General features: G+C 47.1%; 9 protein-coding genes across 9 annotated transcripts; 5 read left to right on the top strand and 4 right to left on the bottom strand.

Moving 5' to 3' along the window:
* Positions 1-224: 224 nt before the first annotated feature.
* On the top strand, positions 225-1,600 carry F4813DRAFT_385267 (carbon-nitrogen hydrolase; the record flags this gene model as incomplete). The annotated part of the gene is made up of 8 exons (XM_049246227.1): positions 225-361; positions 420-490; positions 541-734; positions 789-889; positions 940-993; positions 1,059-1,362; positions 1,440-1,483; positions 1,549-1,600. 8 exons carry the CDS (start codon positions 225-227, stop codon positions 1,598-1,600), a joined length of 957 nt encoding a protein of 318 aa, XP_049103552.1.
* Positions 1,601-2,585: 985 nt separating this feature from the next.
* On the top strand, positions 2,586-4,792 carry F4813DRAFT_164570 (putative o-acetylhomoserine sulfhydrylase). The gene is made up of 7 exons (XM_049239130.1): positions 2,586-2,717; positions 2,786-3,047; positions 3,108-3,165; positions 3,236-3,505; positions 3,569-4,014; positions 4,103-4,259; positions 4,333-4,792. The coding sequence occupies exons 1-7, from the start codon at positions 2,683-2,685 to the stop codon at positions 4,542-4,544; spliced, it is 1,440 nt and encodes a 479-aa protein (XP_049103553.1). The 5' UTR covers positions 2,586-2,682; the 3' UTR covers positions 4,545-4,792.
* A 149-nt stretch (positions 4,793-4,941) lies between these two features.
* Positions 4,942-6,039, top strand: F4813DRAFT_344955 (thioredoxin-like protein). The gene is made up of 3 exons (XM_049241706.1): positions 4,942-5,073; positions 5,189-5,267; positions 5,359-6,039. The coding sequence occupies exons 1-3, from the start codon at positions 5,040-5,042 to the stop codon at positions 6,014-6,016; spliced, it is 771 nt and encodes a 256-aa protein (XP_049103554.1). The 5' UTR covers positions 4,942-5,039; the 3' UTR covers positions 6,017-6,039.
* A 142-nt stretch (positions 6,040-6,181) lies between these two features.
* On the bottom strand, positions 6,182-8,975 carry F4813DRAFT_164471 (uncharacterized protein). The gene is made up of 9 exons (XM_049239128.1): positions 8,587-8,975; positions 8,384-8,458; positions 8,174-8,235; positions 8,036-8,120; positions 7,781-7,877; positions 7,640-7,699; positions 7,010-7,542; positions 6,765-6,954; positions 6,182-6,675 (listed from the first exon to the last, which is right to left on the bottom strand). The coding sequence occupies exons 1-9, from the start codon at positions 8,671-8,673 to the stop codon at positions 6,347-6,349; spliced, it is 1,518 nt and encodes a 505-aa protein (XP_049103555.1). The 5' UTR covers positions 8,674-8,975; the 3' UTR covers positions 6,182-6,346.
* A 386-nt stretch (positions 8,976-9,361) lies between these two features.
* F4813DRAFT_398201 (Pkinase-domain-containing protein) lies at positions 9,362-11,688 on the bottom strand (the record flags this gene model as incomplete). The annotated part of the gene is made up of 6 exons (XM_049248021.1): positions 9,362-10,097; positions 10,151-10,525; positions 10,587-10,840; positions 10,891-11,261; positions 11,316-11,423; positions 11,454-11,688. The coding sequence occupies 6 exons, from the start codon at positions 11,686-11,688 to the stop codon at positions 10,070-10,072; spliced, it is 1,371 nt and encodes a 456-aa protein (XP_049103556.1). The 3' UTR covers positions 9,362-10,069.
* Positions 11,689-13,901: 2,213 nt separating this feature from the next.
* Positions 13,902-15,868, bottom strand: F4813DRAFT_344962 (concanavalin A-like lectin/glucanase domain-containing protein). Its single transcript, XM_049241707.1, has 3 exons — positions 15,463-15,868; positions 15,305-15,399; positions 13,902-15,246 (listed from the first exon to the last, which is right to left on the bottom strand). Exons 1-3 carry the CDS (start codon positions 15,553-15,555, stop codon positions 14,481-14,483), a joined length of 954 nt encoding a protein of 317 aa, XP_049103557.1. The 5' UTR covers positions 15,556-15,868; the 3' UTR covers positions 13,902-14,480.
* Positions 15,869-16,051: 183 nt separating this feature from the next.
* F4813DRAFT_344965 (LMBR1-like membrane protein-domain-containing protein) lies at positions 16,052-18,653 on the top strand. Its single transcript, XM_049241708.1, has 2 exons — positions 16,052-16,554; positions 16,620-18,653. The coding sequence occupies exons 1-2, from the start codon at positions 16,244-16,246 to the stop codon at positions 18,412-18,414; spliced, it is 2,106 nt and encodes a 701-aa protein (XP_049103558.1). The 5' UTR covers positions 16,052-16,243; the 3' UTR covers positions 18,415-18,653.
* Positions 18,654-18,750: 97 nt separating this feature from the next.
* Positions 18,751-20,343, top strand: F4813DRAFT_344966 (uncharacterized protein). Its single transcript, XM_049241709.1, has one exon. It carries the CDS (start codon positions 18,956-18,958, stop codon positions 19,994-19,996), a length of 1,041 nt encoding a protein of 346 aa, XP_049103559.1. The 5' UTR covers positions 18,751-18,955; the 3' UTR covers positions 19,997-20,343.
* On the bottom strand, positions 20,344-21,723 carry F4813DRAFT_344967 (uncharacterized protein). Its single transcript, XM_049241710.1, has 4 exons — positions 21,615-21,723; positions 21,536-21,562; positions 20,907-21,477; positions 20,344-20,807 (listed from the first exon to the last, which is right to left on the bottom strand). The coding sequence occupies exons 1-4, from the start codon at positions 21,642-21,644 to the stop codon at positions 20,713-20,715; spliced, it is 723 nt and encodes a 240-aa protein (XP_049103560.1). The 5' UTR covers positions 21,645-21,723; the 3' UTR covers positions 20,344-20,712.
* Between the last annotated feature and the right edge of the window lie 150 nt (positions 21,724-21,873).

The raw sequence follows: 21,873 nt of genomic DNA on the forward strand, positions 1-21,873 counted from the left end.
GGTTATCACGATGTCCTTAAATTGGTATCGCGGGCCAAGGGGCAGGAATCGACTGACACCGTCGATCCGGCACCTACCGCCCTATTCAGGTATCATTACTAGAACCTAAATCTCATTGCCCCTTAACTCCGATAGAGAGAACCCCGAACCACATTACGGGATCTTCCTGGCTTATATTCTGATAAGCATACAACTGCTTTGACTTACACATTAGTTCAGAAAACATGGCTACGGCTCGGGCTGTGAAAGTGGCCGCCGTTCAAGCGGCGCCCGTCTCCTTTGACCTCAATAAGAGTCTAGAAAAACTGACTAGAATAGTCGGTGAGGCGGCTGGAGCCGGGGCAGACCTTATCGTGTTTCCGTAAGCAATGCAATGCATACTCAACCAATATCATGAGTTGCTAATAGTGGTTATGCAGTGAGGCATTCTTGTCCGCGTATCCGTGGAGATATGCGTTTGATGCTACGATTGGTGCTCGAGAGCCGCGTGGTAAGAGTTTTTACGATAGGAGAGTAATTTTCAGAATTGACCTTCAATAGGAAGAGAATGGTATGCAAAGTACTATGATTCAGCTGTTGCCGTGCCTTCCCCGGCAGTTGATATCATCTCGAAGGCGGCCAAGTCCCACCAGGTTTATATTCAAGTCGGCATCATCGAGAAAGATGGAGGCACTCTGTACTGTACGGCCTTATTAGTTGGTCGAGATGGATCAGTACTGTTGAAGCATCGTAAAGTGAGTACAGCCGAGCCTTCGTAAAATCTTCCACGGAAATTAAACGCGAATAAGTTGATACCCACGGCTGCAGAGCGCCTGGTGTGGGGACGAGGTGCAGGAGACGGCCTTGAAGTCGTACAAACTGACATTGGCAAAATTGGCACCTTGATATGGTGAGATTATATGCCTCGAAATGAACTCTGAGTTGTTAATGAAGTCTTAGCTGGGAGAACTACATGCCCGCAGCGCGGATGGCTCTCTACCAGCAAGGAGTCGAGTAAGAAAATATATCCACTGGTTAGGGAGGAAATGGTCGAAGTTTGCTAACAAATCTTCCAACAGAATCTACTTAGCACCCAATGCGGATGATCTACCATCCTGGATCGCATCAATGCAGCATATTGCTAAAGAAGGACGCTGCTTTGTTGTCTCGGTAAATTCAATGGTTAAGGTTTCGGATTTTCCGAAGGATTACCCACCATTTACCCCTGAGCATCATGATAGGAAGCCAGATGGCTCACAGTGGGAGCCTAACGATATTGTTAATCACGGAGGGTCCTTCATTGTAGGACCTCTAGGAGTTCCTATAACCGAGCCGATATGGGACAAAGAAGAGATCGTCTATGCCGATTTGAAAATGTCCGAAGTAACGGAGTCAAGAGCAAGTAAACATCTTAAACCCGATTGACGTCTCGTCCCAACGCTCTAACAATATATTTTCAGCTCGACTTCGACCCGGTTGGTAGCTACGCTCGCCCAGACGTGTTGTAAGTAGTCGGCCAGGGCTAGAACTCTACCAGTCCAACAAAACGTGGCAGCTAACGCATCACAGCACGTTGACGGTGAATACCAAGCCAGGGACAAGTGTAAGCTTTACCAAATAAAGTAAAGAAGCGAGCTAGGCAGTAGAAAACTTGGGATAACGCCGTTTGATCAATATAGGAGGCATGTGGCCCGATAGAGTGGATGTTCGAGCATCCGAGTCTGGACTTCCATCTACATAGATCGTACGTAGAGTACAACCATGAATAGAAAAAACCTGGTTTGTACCCACAGAACGACCCGCCATGGCGACTCCTTCGAGAATGATTGCTCGCCTGCACATGTGTAACCTATCTCCCTTAAAGGAATTCTAAGCACGTGGAACTTATCCAATGACCGAGTGGCGCGGGATCTTGAGGCTCGGCGTCTCAGTGTCTCATTGTCCCAGTGTCTCAGTGTCTCAAGCAAAATGGGGACCGAAAACTCGGGTCGTCCCTGGCATCTGTAGTAGTATCTATGGTGTCAGTGGCGGCGGTCAGCAATCACAGGTTTTTCTTTTCTGCGGCGGCTGTTAACACGCATGACATGAATGTGCGGGGGACGCCGTGCTTCACATCATATACCTATGATTAGGTACCTACCTAGGTAGGTAGGGAGGTCATGTCCACATGTACGAATCGCGTATCGTGAATCGCGTATCGCTATGTAGGCGTTGCATGTTGTTTTCTGGGATTGTATAATGCATGAGACCTTCTCCACAGGTACAGAGACCCTGGGACCCTAGGAGTAGTGGGTCTTCCTATCATACGACGACTAAGGAAGCTTCGGGCTTTGCTGGTGTTGCATTGCAGTCTGGCAATAACCAACGGCAACCGGGTATGTATGGAGGCAAGGTGTACTTGCCTTATCTGACGTATGTAGGTACCTCTAGCTCGAGAGGAAGCTGCAGGTTGAGGGGCGTTACTTCTGTACATGCCTAAGGTTAAGTAGGTATGTACATATGTAGGCATGTATGTAGGGAAGTATGTAATCTGTAATCGTTTCCAATTTGAACGCCTTGCACCTTCTTCAACGTCTATACATTTAAAGCCGAGAGCCTCTCTGTATCAGACGAAACTTACAAACACATCAGCCTCCTCAACACTTTCAAACTATCCTCTTTAGATATCACCATCCTAACAAGAGTCTTTCATTCGACTTCAAGATGTCTCCTCCGGGATCAATTAGCAATCTAGACTGGTACGTTGCTATAAACTCTCGATGAGGAAAGGAAAACAGACCTCTAATAAAAATAAAAATAAAAATAGGGAGCCTAGCTTCGACACAATTGCTGTGCATGGCGGACAGGAGCCTGATCCGATCAACGGCGCAAGAGCCGTGCCCCTTTACCAGACTGCTGCGTATAACTTTTCCGACGCTGCTGATGGAGCAAGCAAGTTCGCCTGGTCTCGAGACGGATATGTCTATACACGTATGGGCAATCCCACCAACACGGTTTTTGAAAACCGAATGGCTATGCTGGAGGGCGGTGTCGGAGCAGTGGCTACCGCATCTGGTCACGCAGCGCAGGTGAGTTACATTGTATCGAATATGCAGTCATCACTGCCCTATGCTAATAGGTATTATTAGTTCATGGCCTTGACCCAATGCTGTGAACCCGGCCACAACTTCATCAGTACTAGTTGGCGTAAGTCTCAAATTACAAGAAATGTGGCTACTGACCAAGTATACTAACCTAAATACCTCGTCACGAATAGTATACGGTGGCAGTTTCAACCAATTCCGTGTGTATTTGAGCAAATTTAAGATTAACGTCAAATGGGTGGTCGGAAACGACCCCGCGAAATTTGACGAAGCAGTCGACGAGAACACGCGAGCCATTTACATCGAGACAATCAGCAACCCGAAACATAGCGTTCCGGACATTGCAGCACTTGCCGCTGTGGCCCACAAGCATGGCATCCCCTTGGTTGTCGACAACACTTTTGGAATGGGCGGATATCTATGCCAGCCTATCAAGCTTGGAGGTATGTAGACCGCAACATATGACTTGTCTGAAATAAAATTTGTAAGCTGACACGACTCTTTAGCTGACATCGTTACACACTCCGCTACGAAATGGATCGGTGGCCACGGAACTAGCATGGGCGGTATCGTGATCGATGGCGGACACTTCGACTGGAGTGCATCGGGAAAGTTCCCGGGCTTCACAGAGCCCGCAGAGGGTTATCACGGCATGCGATTTTGGGAGACGTACGGAAAGAAGGCGTTGGCAGCTAAAGTGCGAATGGATAGCATGCGTGATCTTGGCCCTTGCATGAGCCCCTTCAATGCCTGGCTATTCCTTCAGGGACTAGAAACGCTCCCGCTTCGGGGTCAGAGAACTGTTGAAAACACACAGAAGCTCGCAGAATGGCTCGAAAGCCACCCCTGTGTCAACTGGGTGTTATATCCGGGATTAAAATCGCATCCTGACTATGAGTTGGCAAAGAGGGTTATGCCGAAGGGAGCAGGTGGCGTCCTGACTTTTGGTGTGGTACGTACTTTCACCCCTTTATTCGTGTAACCTCAAGACGCGAGGCATTTTGAATAATTAGAGCATTGCCAGCTAACGTTAGCTATAGGCTGGACAAGTTGAGCAAGTCCGTGCCGTGGTTGACAATCTCAAGATGGCTAGCCATTTGGCCAACGTTGGAGACTGCAAGACTCTCATCATTCACCCCTGGGTGACTACACACCAGCAGATGCCCGATGATGAAAAGATCAAGGGTGGTGTGACGCGTATGTGTGCCCTAGTTTCCATCATCTCTCCGTATCTAAGAGACCATTGCTGACTTGAAGATTCGATGAATAGCCGATCTTCTACGTGTCAGTCTAGGCATTGAGGACTTCGAAGACATCAGGCGCGATTTCGAGCAGGCATTCAAGGCTGCTGGCCTTGAAAAGGCAAACAAGAGCGGCATAGATCCGTTCCAGACGGCCATGAACCTGGTCAGTGGAGGATTCATGGGCAAGCTAGCTACGGGTGCGCCGCGGCCCGGTACGGATGGAACCATACAATCTTGAGTAATTGCATCGTACAAAGGGTGAGGACTCTCGGCTAGATACAGGGCATCGATACCAGGCGGCGTAAGAGTTACGGGCGGTAAGGGTGTTAGTAAGTTCAAGTAGGTGGGATTTGCATTAAGGGGGGCACATCGGCATCAATTACTTGGCTATCGAATATCGGGATGATTTGCTTAGAGGAGGTCCCTCTTACATACATGTAACGATCGCGATTGATTTTCATGAATTCCACTCTACGAATAGGTACGAATATAGAGCAATTGCTTTTATCAAATATGCTCCTAACCATGTTTCGGTTGTGGGTGGGGGGTATCCCGCAACCGAGGTTGATTACTAAAGTCGATCGATACCTTATATATGAATACCTAGCACATCTTATACATCTTATACAACCTCTCACCAACTTCATCACATTGGATCTCATTTTTCATTTTTCATTTTCTCCGGATTTACTAATCGACCACAGCTTCGAAATCGGTAATCTGATCTATCACTATGGGTGGTCATATTGATTTGTACCTCGACGTCGGTAATTCACCCCCCTCCCAAGTACCTAATCACGGCAAAGGCCGTATATCTATCACTTATCAGTTATCATATATGAGACCTGTCCGACGGCTAACTCTCTCGAAAAAAAACGTCAGCGTCGTTGTACAGCTACATAGCACTTATCCAAGCTATAAAAACTCAAGATCTCCTAAAACAGCACTCGGTAGAAATCAAGTTAGTTCATCCCTCGTTAACACGTAGCCTTGGGTGAACAGGCACATACGTCTATCTACGGCACCATATCAACTAACAATAACCAACCCAGCATCCATCCGTTCTTCCTAGGCGCCGTAAACGCCAGCTCCGGCAACAAACCCCCCTGGACCCTCCCCGCCAAAGCCGTCTACGGGGTGCACGACAGCCAGCGCTCACTGCGCGCCGTCGGACTGGCCAATGTCTCGCCGCCGGGGGACCTAATGCAAGCGGGCCGGACCATGGTCCCGCTCCGCGCGCTCCTCTACATCAAGACGCACTGCCCGGCCGCGACGTACCTCGCGACGTGGCGGGCCCTGTTCCACGCGTTCTGGACGCTGCACCGGCCGCCCATCACGCCCGAGACCTTGGGGCAGACGCTCGCGGGGATCCCCGCCGGCACCAACGCCGCCGGTTCGTCTCCGCCGGAGGTTTTAGGGCCGGGGGATGGCGGGGAAAGACTGTTCTCGGCCCCGGAGGTCGCGGGCATCTTGCAGGCGGAGAAGTCCGCCGAGTACAAGAACGCGCTCCGGGAGACGACGCAGAGAGCGCTGGATCAGGGCGCGTTCGGCGCCCCGTGGCTGTGGGTTACGAACGCGGCGACGGGGGAGAGCGAGCCTTTCTTCGGTAGCGATAGGTGGAGTCACGTGTATGCCTTCCTTGGGCTGCCGTATCGCGATGTTGAGTTATTACCCCCCGGGGCTGCGAGGGGTTCGGAAGCAAAACTCTGATTTCAGAATTGAGATAAGGAGGTTATATATATATATATATATATATGGAAGTATGAAGACATCAAATCTGCGGCCGCAATATTCATCTATTAGGTAATCAATATGTACGCTATATCGTGAATCTTTATCGAAGAAGCATTAGGGTAGGCAGATTTTATCCTACGTGATATATACTTTCGTGAACAGTCGTAAAACCGTGGCGTCGTCAGGTCTATCGGCAAAAAGTGAATGTTCAAAAATCAACAACGCCGGCCTTGTTTCCGGATCAATGAACCGGAAAATTAGCGTGGGTCATCCTTGGCTTCGACTGTACTAAATCTCAAGCGCCTATCAAATCAATTCGAGGGCCTGGTCGTGTGATTTCAACGCCAGAAGCTTTTCTCTTTTCGCCAACGCCGTCGCCGCAGGTGTACCGGAAGAGTTCCATGTAGAGGCCTTATTTATAGTCTTCTTGCGCATGATGGCCAAGATATCCTTTTCCATGGTGTCGATGCCTTTCTCGATTTCAATGTCCTCTTCGGCATACTTCCTCTCGCGCCTGTGATCTATAATCCACCAAACTAGCACGATCAAGAACGTCAACGGTACTGTGACGGCGAAGTACACCCATAATTCACTCGAAACCTCGGAGCTCCCCGAGGAGCCATCGCTATCCGGCCCTAGAGAAGTAAGCTTTCAAGTCTAGTCGCTAGGAACCTGTCGACCCTAAGTGAAGGATTAGGAGGCCAGGTGAAAGTTAACTACTTACCGACTTTGAAATCAAAGAAAGTCATGCTGAAGACGGAAGCCATAAACGTCCCAGGGAGGAACACAGCACCAAGAAGAGACAGTGTCTTCATAGCGGTGCCGTCTCGCTTAGTAGCATGTGCTACTCTCCTCTGTTGCGAGGCTATTTCGAGGTTAAGTTTGGATTCCTTCTGAGCCATGATGTTATACAACTGTTTGCCATCTGTCAGTAAAGCGCGTGTTAGCTACTAGGATATAACAACTTACGGCTTGTCGTTGTATGTGTAACCTCTCCAACGTCGTATGTATGTAATGTTCCATACCCGTGAGTTTCACTCGGTAGAAATCCAGTCTAGCTAGCATACTATCGTTCAAAGCGCGGGTCTCATATGTTTGGCCCCCATCCGGCTCATACTCCATAAACTTCCGCATTGCCTCCTTGATTTCTTTGATGATCTCTTGGTATGCTTGCGGCCGTTTCCAGAGGACCTGGGAATGGCATTCAACAAGATCCCGATTGATGCCATCCACATCAAATTCGGAATATACTTCCGCTAGGTCAATCTCATTTCGCATAGTGATGGCATTCTCAAGGCGACGTAGCCAATCCCGTGCATCGCGTTGTCTTTTGTCACCCTTGGATGAAAGATCGTGAGAGAGAATGATGATTGGAAGAAGAAGTGGGTGGCCGACTTCAGCTCGGCAGGCGCTTAAGTGCTTCAGCGACTTCACAATATCTGACGACTCAGTCCCTTTAACAAATCCCGAAGTTATACGCGTCTTGTATGAATATGAGAGCACTGCAGTAGCATAAGTTAGTACGCGCAACTTGCAAGAAACCTCGGAATCATGCTTGATAGGGTGGTGACGTAGATAAGTCTAAGTAGAATAACATACTGATCTCCCATCCTCGAGTCTTGCCTTTCTTACGCACGTCAGATTTCCGGAAGATAATTTCTAAGAAGCGTTAGACATACTATCTGAATACAGTTCTTTGTCTATTTCGGCAAGCAACAGGGTTTTGAGAGGTATGCTTACGTAGATGGCGATCGTCTCTATCTTGATCATGAGAGCACCAGAAAAAGGGCCCAACAATACTGCTACCCTCGATAGCTCGGAATGGAAGACGCCATGTCTATATCACTCATAATTAGTATATTAAGTAATAATTAGGCTAGGGGTTCATTGCTTGTTACAAGGCACGAATCTAGGACTTGATAGATGTCCAAGATTTAAGCCAAAAGTAACAATCACCAGGACTAAGAATAATGGATATATAGGTGGTATACGTACCCTAACCATAGATTCATAAGTAGATCGCTGTAAAGATATATAATCAGGCGCAAATGTATTGGCGTGGTTGGCATCTTTTTGAATTCTGTCACGCAGTTTTTAGCCTCAGTCTTGGGATGAAATCTCGCTCTCACTCACATCAGACGGATTCCATCTTGTAATTTCACTCCCTCTTTAAGCGGTTGGGGAGAGAATGTGCCCTAGAAATACTGTTGTGTTAGTCTAGAATGCCAATGATTCCTGATGAATAGTTTGGGAGGGATAGTAAGTGGAGTCACTAGAATATATGCAAACACAATTACGATACATCTAAGAAACGTAAGACTTAGTATGAGACGGTCGACTTACAGTTTGCCGAAGGAAGTTTTCAAAGTCATCCTCTGTTAGTAAAGAATGGTCCTCGCAACTATTATAAGCCGGATCCTAATGTTGAAGTCAGTGCTGGTCTACTCATGTAACATATATACCTGATGTATATGAAAGCTTGGCAAATTCTTGAGAGTAGATAGAAGCAAATCTGATACGTTCGTATCAGCAGAGTAAAAACGCACCGAATAGTTGAAGATCTCCAAATAAGTCGTTTTCTCCTCGACAGATTTGCATTGGTCAAGATGCCAGCGGAATAGATAGTCGTCCATATCGATAGCGGTCAAGAGATGCAAACTACGTTATGATACAGCAAAAGGGGGCAAAGACAAGCATCTATATCGAGAATAATTATCGAAGCAACACGGCATCAAAACATCTTCAATTAAGCTTCCATAAGACTCATGAACTTGTGACGTGCAGCAGATCGAGGCGCAGTCCCGAATCGATGCGGAGGGTCGTGAGGCGATACTTGACCGAACTTGTCCTGTTGTCTCGGGATTGCAGTTCGGAGTCCAGCGGGCAAGAAAACCAAGAAAACGATCTCCCCCCCCCAAACTTCTTCAGATAAAATAATTTAAGCTAACGATTAAAGGAGAAATAAGAGAGAGGCGGGTAGACTAGGTTAGGTTAGAAGCTTATTCTAAATTGTAACAAGTTGTGGAGACACGACACGGGATTGGGTGGGGATTTATGGGTCGCGGCCGTCTTCCGAACATCCGTCCCATTTTAGGGCTTTAAGACTTTGAAACCTTCCTCGTCCTACTACATACCTAGGTTACCCGGTAATAACTACATAATAGTTACCTACCTACATATAATACCTACATACCAAAGTAGATTACATAACTTCACACAGGGATATCTTTACCTTGCTTAGAGAATGATGCGTGTCTCTTTCTTAAAGGTCAATATGTACATTAGGTCTTACTCAACATGAGTCTCAAAGGAGTTGTAATCATCTTTCGTAATAAGATAGACAGTATCATTTACCCTGAATATAAAATAGATCGAACCTGTAAGACGAAAAGGTACTATGTATGGTGGGGGAGGGGAAGGGGACCTTGGCTTGGAGAAATCATCTTACAGAGAACCGTGAACAGAGCCTCATGCGGGTCTCTGCATCGACGTGTCCGGTGAGCATTTTTCCCGTGGTCATTGGATATTGCAATACCAAATGGCAAATTCCTTGTGGTAGGCAACAGCGCGACCTTCATAGAATCATCTATCACCTTCGTGGCATAACACTACAATACAACACTCCCACACTACCTACAACGACGTAGTCTTTACGAACCACGACATTTGAGTCTTTGGTTTGTTAACCTATAATGTTCGTATGTAGAATTTCCAAGGCTAGGTTGACACCCAATTCTATTAGGCCCCCCTTTTTATTCGCCTTAAGCCCCATGACAACCTCACAACTTTTCGTCCAGATGCGAAGTCGCGCGCCTCACCCATCACCCCTTTCAAGCGTGTGCCATCGCGTTCGGTACGATTTTACGCCATAAGAGCCACTGCTGTCACTTCTTTTCAAGGTGTCCATAAAAGACAAAGCAACAAATTGAACCCTTGCCCAAGTCTAGCCCAGCTGATAGGCCCTGATCTAAGAATCTGCAATGCGCCTCGCCCAATAGTACTCACTTATAGAACAAGCCCACCGGCTTATCAGAAATCGGGAAATAGGTATCCATACCTGCAGATGTTAGCATATACATATCTCGTCACGATTCGATTCGTTTGACTTACTCGTCACTCCCTGACTGGCCATACTTCTCTGTTTCTTCAGGGTACCTATCGAATTGGCTTGCATCACCAGCACCGGCCTTAACCGGGGGTGTGTATGGGGCGTCAATGTCTTTTCTTGATAACCTATCCCATGTGACCTCTGCGAACCACGGGTGGTTTTTCACATCTTGTGATCCTCCATAGAGGTTACCCAACCTCTTTGTCAAATCTGGCGTGATAAGAAGCTCCAGTAAATTCTGAGCGTCAGGATGGACATACGCTGGATACTTGACTTTGCCCCTTAGGATATTTTCGTAGATTTTCATCGGCGAACCGCTATCCCAAAACGGCGTGTAGCCGCAAAGCATCTCGTAGATTAAGATGCCTAGAGACCACCTATGGTAAATACCACGTGAGAAACCGATCTATCAACATCGCTCTGCGAACCGAAACTTACCAGTCGACCGATTTGTTATAACCCTTGTTAGAAACCACTTCTGGTGCTAAGTAGTCCGGAGTCCCACACAAGGTCCATGTCTTATCCGGAACCCTTTTGGCAAAGCCAAAATCTGTTATTTTGAGGTGCCCGTGGCGGTCCAGGAGTAAATTTTCGGGTTTTAGATCCCTATAAATGATATTTCTTGAATGTAGGTATTCAAGGGCGAGAGTGACTTCTGCAGCATAAAATTTAGCTACCGGGTTTGGAAATCGCTGGTACAAGTTAGCGACATTATGCACCCAAAATATGGCCGTCGACATACGCCTGATTTCCTTAGCAAAGAGAACAACTCGCCACCTTCAACAAAATCCATAACCATATACAGATTCTTCGGGTCTTGAAAGGTTCCCCATAGAGTGATGAGGAATGGGTGTTTAACCTCACCGAGCATCCGTCGTTCATCATTGGTGTGTTCCACCTGCTTCATCTTGACAACTTGGGCCTTCTTTAAAACCTTAACGGCGTAAAATCGTTGATTGTGTTTCGACTGGACCAGATGAACACGCCCAAAGCTTCCCGTACCAAGTGTCCGGAGGAGATCGAAGTCGGTAAGCGAGTACTTTCCCTTCGTTACCCTAACCTCGGAAGGTTGTGATTGGTGTTGTTGATGCGTAGGGGGCGCTCCGGGGTGACCTGCCTTTTGTGTTAGATAAAAATTACTTAGCTATAGCTATAGTCATCCCTTACCGTCATTTTGCGGTAGGTTGATTAGGTTATTGATACTCGGTAAATTTTGCGGTGTTCCCGTCTGCGCGGGGCTCAGAGAAGGCTGGATCCCGTAAGGAACGGCTTGGGCTGCTGGTGAATTCATTTGTGACCCCCCACCAGCAGAAGCTGGTGCCTCCTGAGTGCTTTTCGTCGTCGATTGCGATTGGGAAGCTATGCTTGTCGCGGTTGTACTATGTGTTGGGACGGTGGTCAGGGAGCTCGACCCGAATGTCCTCGAAGATGTCGGAGTGACTGGTGTAACAGGACTCGTGGGCTGACTGGAAGAAGGGTCCGGCTTCTCCTCTTTCGTCCGCTTCTTCTTGAGAAATCCTAACGATCCTAACGTCGGCATATGATATGTTTAGGGAAGTGAGGGGACGTGCCCTTCGTGACGGTGAACAGGTTAAAATAGTGTGATGTTGTAAAGACCGGCTTGGATACAGGCCAGCTGTCGATATCAGATGACGCAATGGCCCCCGACCGAGTATCTTTTTAACAGGTATAGAGTAGTTGCTAGATAGCGATGCTTAGGTTGGCACGTAGGTAGTCGAAGGAATGGCCGAGAGGGAATGGTCTTGGAGCTGGATGATTTGTAACGCGCCTCCGCTGGAGTGTTCGAAGGAGGCTGACGACGGCGGAAGGTTTCAAGGTACGGGTAGCTAGCTATTCTGAGCATGTAATTTTGTGACAGCTGTTAATATTTCTAGTAATAAGACAAACAACTTTGAAAACAGGAATCCAACTTCGTTCTTTTCTAGCAGCTGAATAGATGCTAAGTCGTCCCGGTACAAAGAGATGAAGAGACCAATTGAACCAATTGAATGGTTCCAACTTTTGCGCAGCCTAAGTTCTCTTTCTCCGAAGGATTGCACAAGAAAGATGGCCGCGGGGCCGATGTAATAGGATGCGCTGGACTTTTGGAAGATTCGGCGTTCGGAACCACGACCTGAAGAGATACGGAGTGATACCTATAATTTAGAATATTGGATTGAGGGATGCAATACAGCGCGGCGAGCAGGCAAGTAGAGGGCTTAGACGGAGGTAGTAAGTCTGTAAGTCTGTAAGTCTGCAAGTCTGTAAGTCCTTGAATCTTGGTAGCAGGAGGAGACCCGAAAAGAAGGACCCGAAGAGGCGATAGCAAAGTGGGCTGAATGACGGCAAGACAAGCGGGGAGGACTAGGGAAAGCACCTGCACTTGTAAAGTAAAGAGGTACCTAACCTACTAACCCAGGTAGGTAAAGAGCCTGTAGACGCTAAGTATGCACAAATACAGCGCCTGCTTCGTGCGAAGGTAGGCGAATTTGAGTAATGCTAGGTTAATACTAGGGGTGGTTAGGTAGATCATGTACCTACCTAGGACCTAGGTACCTAGCTTACACATTTGATACGGTAGGGGAAGAAATTGTGAGAAGAAAAAAAAAAAAAAGAGTAAAAGAGTATGTGAACTTTACCTAAGGTAAGGAGATGGTAAATAAAATGCTGTACAATAGTAACACAAGCCCACATAGCCTACCACATGTAGGAATACATGTAGATGCTATATAATTAGAAGAGGTCTAGCGGCTCGTGGCGAAATCTCTAGGCGGAAGCTCTAAAACCGTGGGATTCTTCAGACGAGGAAGCTGGTGAGGGCGTGGAAAAGGATCATGCTAGACCACCAAGAGGAGGATCAAAGGGGTGGGGTCCGTTTCCCTTTCCTTCCTCTCCAACTAAAGTTGTCTTCCTGTTGTACCTTGTACCAATCACCAATGTGACAAGCGGGGTTAATAATGATTGAAGATTGTGACGACCTGAAAACAATTAACCTAATAGACTGGCTAGAATATTGGTTGGAAGCTTTTGAAGCCCAAGGGTGGGAAAAGGCCGCATCTCCCCGGTAGCTCTAACATCTAACAGAATACCCTGTCGGGCTTCGGGTTGAATCTTAAAAGAATCGCATGTGGGCATTACGTAGATCTTTTATAATAGTGGACTAGGTTAGAAAGTGAGTGAAAATGAGGGGGGGAGGGTTTCATCATTCTAAGATCGGAACTAGATACCTAGTAAGATCCCAAACAGTAGCATTGCTATTTGTATGTACAGTTGGTCTTTCCTTTTCTTTCCTTTTTTTAGAAACTTTACATTACATCGATTACATCGATAGATAAGCGCTTGTAGTGTTAACGATGCTGGATTAGGCGTGAAGTGGTATGAATGGATAGATAAATATCAGATCACTACCGAGTAGGTACATCTAGGTATCTGGGTATATATATGGATGTATACTGGTACTTAACGGTATTAACGTGGGGTAATTTTTATATCGCCGAAATAATTGGTCTTTACTTGTATAAGTGCCTGTGTAAGTGTGTATACGGAATAGTACTTAACCTACCTACGCGTAGGTACGGAGTGTCCTATTTGCTTCAACGGTACTTGCTTGTAATATACTTGCTTGTAATAATCAATCGACGCTGGATGCTCTTGATATAAACACCTCAGGTACATATACACACACAAAAGGTAAGTAGGTAGGTATATTAGTATATAAAAGGTTGCGAGTAAAAATGACTCGCGAATTTAGTACGGCCGTTAAGCAAATAGTTAAACACCTGGGTGAGACATTCCGGCATCTATATTTTTAATAAAAATCTGTAGTATCGGATGGGCATCGCCGATGGCATCTTAGCAGTTATGTGGTATAAAATAGCGCGCAGTGCAACCCCACGTTACTCATATATAGTAGTATAGTGGAGGGTGTTGGTAACCATTTTGCCTTCCGTGATCATGGAGAAGTAAGCCTCTGACGAGAAAACTAGATGAGGCCATATCACGAACAAAGCTATTGTCCCGATAGTTACACCTCGTGCCACAGATAGCTAAGCCACCTACCAGAACAAAGAACCATCCATCTTATGTTACACTTTAGCTAGCTGAATCCGATCTGGAAATCTTGGAATGAAATTCGTAATTTCTTCTGTATTGTGCGCTACTCCATAGTTTTACATTGCCAGTCGACGCCCGCCAACCATATAAGACATAAAGAACCCATGAGGCTTCGTAGAAAGCCCACTGCTTTGCACTGTCATATGCTGATGATATGTACGCCCGTCGTTCTTGGCATTTTCTCCACCTCCCAACATCAGATATCTCTAAGTTCACTCTTCAGAATCGATGGCTCCTCTTCTTGTTCGCTCGGTATGCCGTAAAGCCGACGTATGATCCACCAACTGCTAATCCAAAGACAATAAATTTAAAGAAGAACCAGGTCCAGCTGCTACCGCCGCTTTCCTTAGGCTGGGACGATTTAACACTTCCTTTTCCAGGCGTAGGTTTGCTAGCTGAGCCTCCCGTCACATAAAGATTCTTCGCATCGATAGAGATGATATCATGGTTGTCACTCAACTCGCCTGTCTCGGCGCTGAATCCAAGGTATGTAACAGCAGGAATCGCCGGGGGTTCGTTCGTCTCGAAGCACAACTTCCATTCATCTTCGGACTGGTATTGGAGTTCTAACTTTAATGACTTGTCCTGAAAGTAGGTGAGTTTTAGTTTAGTAGGAACGTTCGCGTTTCGAATGCCTCGGGCAGGGCAGCCAGCAAATTCAGTGTCCTTTCCGTCGTTGTCCTTGTTATATGTTGTTTTGCCATCACCAACCATCGCCATTACATATGGGAAAACAACACCAGGTCGGTTGTTCTTGTAGGTGTCAATGAAAACTCCAAGGCCTTCGAAGTTGTCTGCATGTCCAAAAACCGGTCCGATCTGACCTCGCTCCTTTGTAAGCCACATCGCAAAGCCATCGCCATATAATTGGTTGGTCCCGTGGATCTTGAATTCAACAGTGATTTCCCAATTCGTAGCGGTCATGGGTACTCGAGAAAACAACCATCCATTTTGCGACGGGCGATCCGAAGTTAGACGGATATACCTATCAAGTATAAATTAAAAGGTGTGCTCGATTTATCGAGTACTAGGTGGTAACCTACGAATCCGTTCGAACTATTGTATCGCCTCCAAAATCGTACCACCGGCTTTGCATCTCGGAGTCCAAGTAGGGCTGCTTCAACGTATGGGTCCGAAGCTGCAAGACAAATAACTCGTCAGCAACAGCCCGAACAGCCTAACTAGCGCGCGCAAGGCTTACAGATATAGTCCTAATATTGCCATCTTCATCGCGACCTACAGCACCCCAAGCCGTAGCCGCCAGCCATAGGGCTGACAGCGCTGGAAACCACATTGTCGGGTTCGGTACTCGGGAGGCGGGATGTAGGATCTAATCCGAAAAAAATAATATAGCAATAATATGCAAGGGGAAGCGAAGAAAGAACAAATAGAAAAGGAAGGTTGGGATGCGACCTAATGCGGCGAAAGGGGGGACGTATGGTGGTAAATTGAATTGATCGTGTGAGAAGTCGATGGTTTCTAGACGATTTCAACATTCAACACACAATGATAGCTGGCCTCTCCTCAGCCGTGCGAAAATAAATCCGGGGTTCGCTTTCCTGAAGTGGCCAGCTTGTTTCGCTGAGCTACCCCTGCTTAGTTCTCGGTAAAGTACCCAAAGTAGCCTCTTAGGTAAAGTTCAAATAGGTCGTACGAGTACCTACGGTATGTAGTAAAAAGGTGCAGCCACATGGAACGCCACAATGTCATGATACATAGGGCTACAAATATACATACATACATAGGACCATGCAAATATAATTTTAGCCGCATCCAATAGAGCGGGCCCTACGCATTGATCCTTGCAATTTGAGCACAAGCCATGTTCATACAAGTAAAGTCGACGTCAGCGCCTGTCCAGAGACGCAACTAATATGCACCTATTATTCCGTCAAAGCCGCGTTTCTAACATCTACAATTTCATTCAACTCAGCTTGAAGCCCACTCCCATGGGGCATTTAGAGCATTCTTAGCTTTTCAGGATGCTGCAGATCTCGAGCAGTCCGTCGCCGGTGCCCTCCGAAATATTTGCGCTTCTTGCGCTTCTTGTTCTATCCCTTATCGTTCTCCTAATCCAGCGACATTACCTCCCACTACGAACAACGCCAGCCTACCTACTAGTGCCCGTCTTCTTTGCACTATGGCTACCTGCGAGTATCGTGTTATTGGTCCCTATTGATTTAGCATCGAACGCCAGTACCGATGATGAAGCAACAAGAGGCATTTGGCTCCCCCCTAGGGCACTGCTTGTGTCGTGGAGGATTTCATATTGGCTAACATTTGTCCTGACTTGGTAATATTTAGTCGCATCACATTCGTAGCTATCTAAATCCTCTTGCTGATGAAACACTCTTCCAGGTTCATACTCCCAATACTTGCCGAATATTCAGATGCTGGTTACCGCGAACCGAAAGATCGAATACTCTACTCGCTGCGATCGAACGTTCAGTATTACGCACTCGTGTTTGGCTCGGCCGTACTGGGACTTGTATATTTCTTTATATCATATGGCCCTTCATTCATATCGCTAAAGGGCTTGATATTAGCCTTGGCTTATTGCTGGGGTTTGATTTTGGCCATCTACCTCATGGGCCATGGACTTGTTGCAATTCCCCGAAATTTGTTCCAAAATGCAAGTGCCAGTCACCGACTACACCAGCTCCAGAGCTATGCGCCGAAGCTCTATGAAAAGATGGAGGATGCCATCCTTAACTTGGAAGATCTGGAGGTCCAAGTGTCAGAACTAAGCAAGCGTAAAACTGGAAGTGCTAGGGATTTCCAAGACTGGATCGAAGAGTTGTCGGATATATGCAATATTCCCGAGTCTAGACCTAGAAATGTTCTCCCTCGAGTAGAGAATGACGCTCGCATAATCCCGACAGTCATCACAGCGAAGTATTTGGCGGACCTCACACGCCAGCTAACCCGAGCGAGGCATACTAAGTCGCGATACGTCGACGAGTGGGATCGCTTACTCCGCGACGCTTCAAAAACACAAGCGATACTGGATTCTGCAGCCTCAAAGAAACTCGACTTCGGGAGAAGTTCACCAGGTTCCTCGTTCTGGGAGAAGACTACCGTACTCACTCCCCATACACGGTATCTTCTTTACTTCCACATTATACCTTGTCTCCGTATTCTCTTTGGCGGCTTCCTGGCGCTAGCATCAGCTTGTATTATATGGTCCGAATTAGTAAAAGCAGCTCTACCGTCATTATCAGTTATCCGTTTAACTGTGGTCCATCATTGGACCGGTGACAGTGGTCGTGTTGGCTTCGCAGGTCAAGTTATCGCAGCACTTTGGATAATGTACATGTGCGCCGCAGCTCTTCATTCTGTAACTGAAGTCAAAGTATGGCGCGGCCGCGCTCTAGTGCGTCGCAATACCGCCCACGAATCGGCATTTTGGTACGCGGGCCAGGTCGCAAAGCTCAGCGTCCCGCTTTCCTACAATTTTGTCACGTTCCTATCTCGGTCGATATACGAGGAGACTACCTTCTATAGTATCCTGGGGCAATACGTCGACCTTACTCCGCTTGGGAAATGGTTTGACTATCTATTCCCCATTTTTGTTCTCGTCCCAGTATTCGCTACCTTGTTTGGATTATACGGTAAGGTGAGGCGACTCTTCGGGTTTGGTGTTGACATTGTGGACGAAGAAGATCAACCCAGCTATGGTAGCGGCTCGTGGCGCGAGGGGAGAGACTTAATAGAGCGGGAGCTAAACGGGACATCGATCTCGCGAAGGTTAGATGAGGCTGCGTCTAGGTCTTCCAATGGTCAACGCCGTGCCGCTCCTATCTTAACAGTACCGGCAGCCAGAGCCGAGGGTACTAGAACACCTTTTGCTACATCACCATCATATCACGACGAGCCTATTGGAAGGACAGGGCGACCCTCTCGACCCTCTCGACCCGACATCAACGGCTCGGAGCCTGAGGACGATAACTTCTTTACAAGCCTAGGGCATCGATTCAAAAATACATTTGATACCATAGACACTCCAAGGTGGATCCAGGATATTGGAGATGGGTTCAAGAAGCCGAAATGGATGGGTGGTAATGACGAAGCTGGCGAGAGTAGTAATAGAGCAGGACGGAGCGACTCGGACATACGTCGATGGTTCGGAGGCGATGGTAGGATAAGACTATAAGATCTTTATTATTGATACCTAGGTAATTAATTCAGTTTTCAATTCTATTTGCTATTAACGACCGCTGTAACGAGGGCATACGTCAAGTAGGGACTCAAAACTTATTTCCTTCATACTCCCCAAACCCCTAGATAACAGCATGGAGAAACAAACAATAAGCATACCAGGCAAGATCCAATTGCCTTAAGCTGAAGCTTGAGGATAAGTAACAATTCCTATATACGATAGACAGACGGAACAAACAAGGACCCAGATCTTGACAGCTGTCTAATACTAGCGTTGAATCAAACGGGCCAGGCGACCTCTTTAGGCACCTGGCAACGACGTTGTAAATAGGTAGCTTACGGCAAATTCCTCACGGCGCGCTGCAAAAATTGGATTTCTTTCTCCGAACACCACCTTCACCTGCACGGGCTTTAGGAGCCAACATCGTGCCAGCCACTTATTATCATTCAAACAGGTTGAATATCGACGTGGACGAGAACTGAATTATCAAGATATTTAAGCACAAGGCGCCTAGCACGCCGTTTAACGCGTCAAGATGCTTGCAGCCCCAGGGCCCGGGAATCCCTTTCGCCAGCCATGCCCTCATTGCCAGCAGTCGTTCACTCTACGATCCCTGCATGAGCACCTGGAGACAAGCCACTTGGGCGTTAAATGCTACTTCCCAGGGTCCAGCCTAGTTCTCGCCGTAGAAGATGATTGTGCAATGATCCAAGAGCTGTCCCTCTGTAACCTAAATAACGGGGGTGGCTATAGGAATGGTGAATTCTGGTGTCACTGGCCAAACTGCAACGCGATCAACAGTTCCCATTCCTACAAGAATGATTCAAACTTAAAACGTCATCTTCGCATGAAGCAGAAAAAGATTTATTTATATAATCTCAACGTTGTTCAGTCCGCCGGTGCTCCTGCAGTGCCCACACCTGCTGCAGCTCAAGTCCCCAGCCCAGTTGCAACTGCAGTCCCCGTTTCAATCCCGGCTCAAGCCCCGGTACCCGCCCCAGTCTCGGTCCCTGTTCCGGTCCCGGCCCCAGCAGCCATGCCGGTCCCCAACTCCGAGTCCGGCCCGCCGGCTTATCCTCTGCTTGATCAAGCCGTGATCGACGAATTAGTGCTTCAGGTGCACCTAGCAATGGCACGACGAGAAGCCAAGTACGAGTGTTTCCGAGCCATGCTCATGCCACAGGACCCCGCGGAAGCATTGACTCCAGACCAACGCACGAAGTTCCGCATCGACATCAAAGCGGTCAACGACGCCGTCGACGATGCCCTCCGTATGCTCTGGCTCGTTGTTGGCACAGGCCCCGACGGCCCCGACGGCCACCTCCAGAAGCTTTGGATCAGCTATACGTCTCAGATGAAAAGCGTGCAGCTCATCATGAAGTTCTGGATCAACCACTTCGTCATGTTCAAGGATCAGATGAAGGAGTGGAACAAATACCTTCCTGAGCACACCGAGCTCCAGTCGATTGTCGACAAGATCCTTGACGAGGTCAAGAAAATACCTTGCCACCCGGTGCACCAGCCCGTCAAGATCGAGGAGTCTGGGGTGAAGATTGAAGAGTTTGATATTTCGTAAATGCACTTGCCGTCTCAGTGTCTCAACTACTATTTCCTCCCCTCTGGTTTGCCGATATTTGCAGGACGGTGGATGTAAGTACCGCGTGGTTTTCAGGAAAACCTCGGAATTACATGCTTACTACAATATAGGATAGGGAAAAGTGCGGTTGTTTAATAGTGCGGCTTGCAAACTATCCGAATTAACTTTTTGCAGGACGGGATATCCATTAATGGAGTCGCCAGCATGTCTTTGACAAGCTATATGCAACTTGCGTTTGAAATTGTGTTTGGTTTTTAACAAAGCCTGAGAAGCTTCTCAATGTCATCCATTGCTAGTGACCTCGTGTATCATAGTGCAATTGTGGAAAACCTCGCTCGCGGGAGAAGAAAAAAGGAAAGTTTTGATATTCAACCTGTGAATTATATCCCCTATGATACTTTAATACTGGTGGTTTCACAGGCAGGTTAGCTAGCTTGCTATAGATTAAGTCTGATGAACAGTATAAATTTGCATGATGCCAATAACCTGCTAAGTCACTTAGATTCTTAATTCATGATAACCGCCAAGTTTTATTCATTAAATGACCGTGTTGACATATATTGCTTATGGTGTCCTATTGCAAACTAATACAGAGCCCGGGTCAGGGCATATATATCTGTCAAATTAGTAGATAGAGAGGGATTGCTAAATATGTTTCTATCTCATATATGTCGGAACTCTACTGTCTTAGGTACTTAGTAGTTATCGTTGTCACGCCCATATCCAGTTCCCTCACGCTTCTCGCGACCCGTTTCCCCTTGGCGGTCACTGCCGAGGACTGAACCAACCTCTGTGATCGAATTAGTATATGATAGAGCCATGACGATGAAATATCAACAGTAGAAGTAGAGTAGATAATTCCAAGAATGGAAATAGGGGTCAGACTTACTCTCCAGCAGCTTGCCAGCGGTGCTATTTCCCTTGCGGCCCGAGGTGTCATCGTCATCTCCATAGCTCCCTGAGTTTTTGTTGCCGGAACCGTAAGAGTTCTGGTTGTCGCGGTCGCTCGAACCATAGCTGTCGGAACCAGTGTTCTTAGATCCGTAAGTGCTGGTGTTGTTACCCGACCCATATGAGTTATCATTTGAGCCGTAGCTGCTGGTGTTATTTTTGCTAGACCCAAAAGAGTTGTCGTTGTCATTTGAGCCATAAGATTTGTCGTCATTGTCTCGACGAGTGTTGCTCGAACCATAGCTGTCATTGTTGTTACCAGAGCGGGAAGAACCAATCTTATCGTCGTCGTCCTGGCGAGTGTTGCTCGAGCCATATGTGTTGTCACTGGAACCGAAGGAATCGTTGCCTCCCGACCCGTATGAGTTTGAGGAGCTGTTGTTATTATCGTTGTCATTGTCCCGGCGGTTTGAGGACCCGTAGGAATTGTCCGATCGGTCATTACTACCGTAGGTGGCATTGGTATCGTCATTGCGGCTAGACCCGTACCCTCCCTCGTTACGAGAGGACTATAATTAAAACATTAGACACAATGTGGTAAGTTTAGAATCTATGTATACTACATACGGAGTTGTCGTTGCCGCCGTAGCTCGACTAAATATCATGTTAGTTGCCGTAATTAGCAAGAATTCCGGGATATGCTTACGCTGTTGTTGTTGTCGTCGTTGTAAGACATATTTATGGCTAGTATATCAATTATTAAGGAGAATTTTATAGATATGATGCTTGGGATGAATAGGAATCAGGTACGAGCAAGGGCGAAAGAGAGGGGGTTTTATATACGATAGACTCTTCAAGAACAAGCCCGCAGCTAAACGAGGGGAAAGCGCTTGGAGGGAGCTCGTCTCGGAGCTACAAGGCGCAACGTCACTAGTACTCTGTCAATAGATCAAAGAGCTACGTCC

The sequence above is a fragment of the Daldinia decipiens genome, assembly GCF_022478715.1.
Source record: "Daldinia decipiens strain CBS 113046 unplaced genomic scaffold F4813scaffold_3, whole genome shotgun sequence".
Lineage (NCBI taxonomy): Eukaryota > Fungi > Ascomycota > Sordariomycetes > Xylariales > Hypoxylaceae > Daldinia > Daldinia decipiens.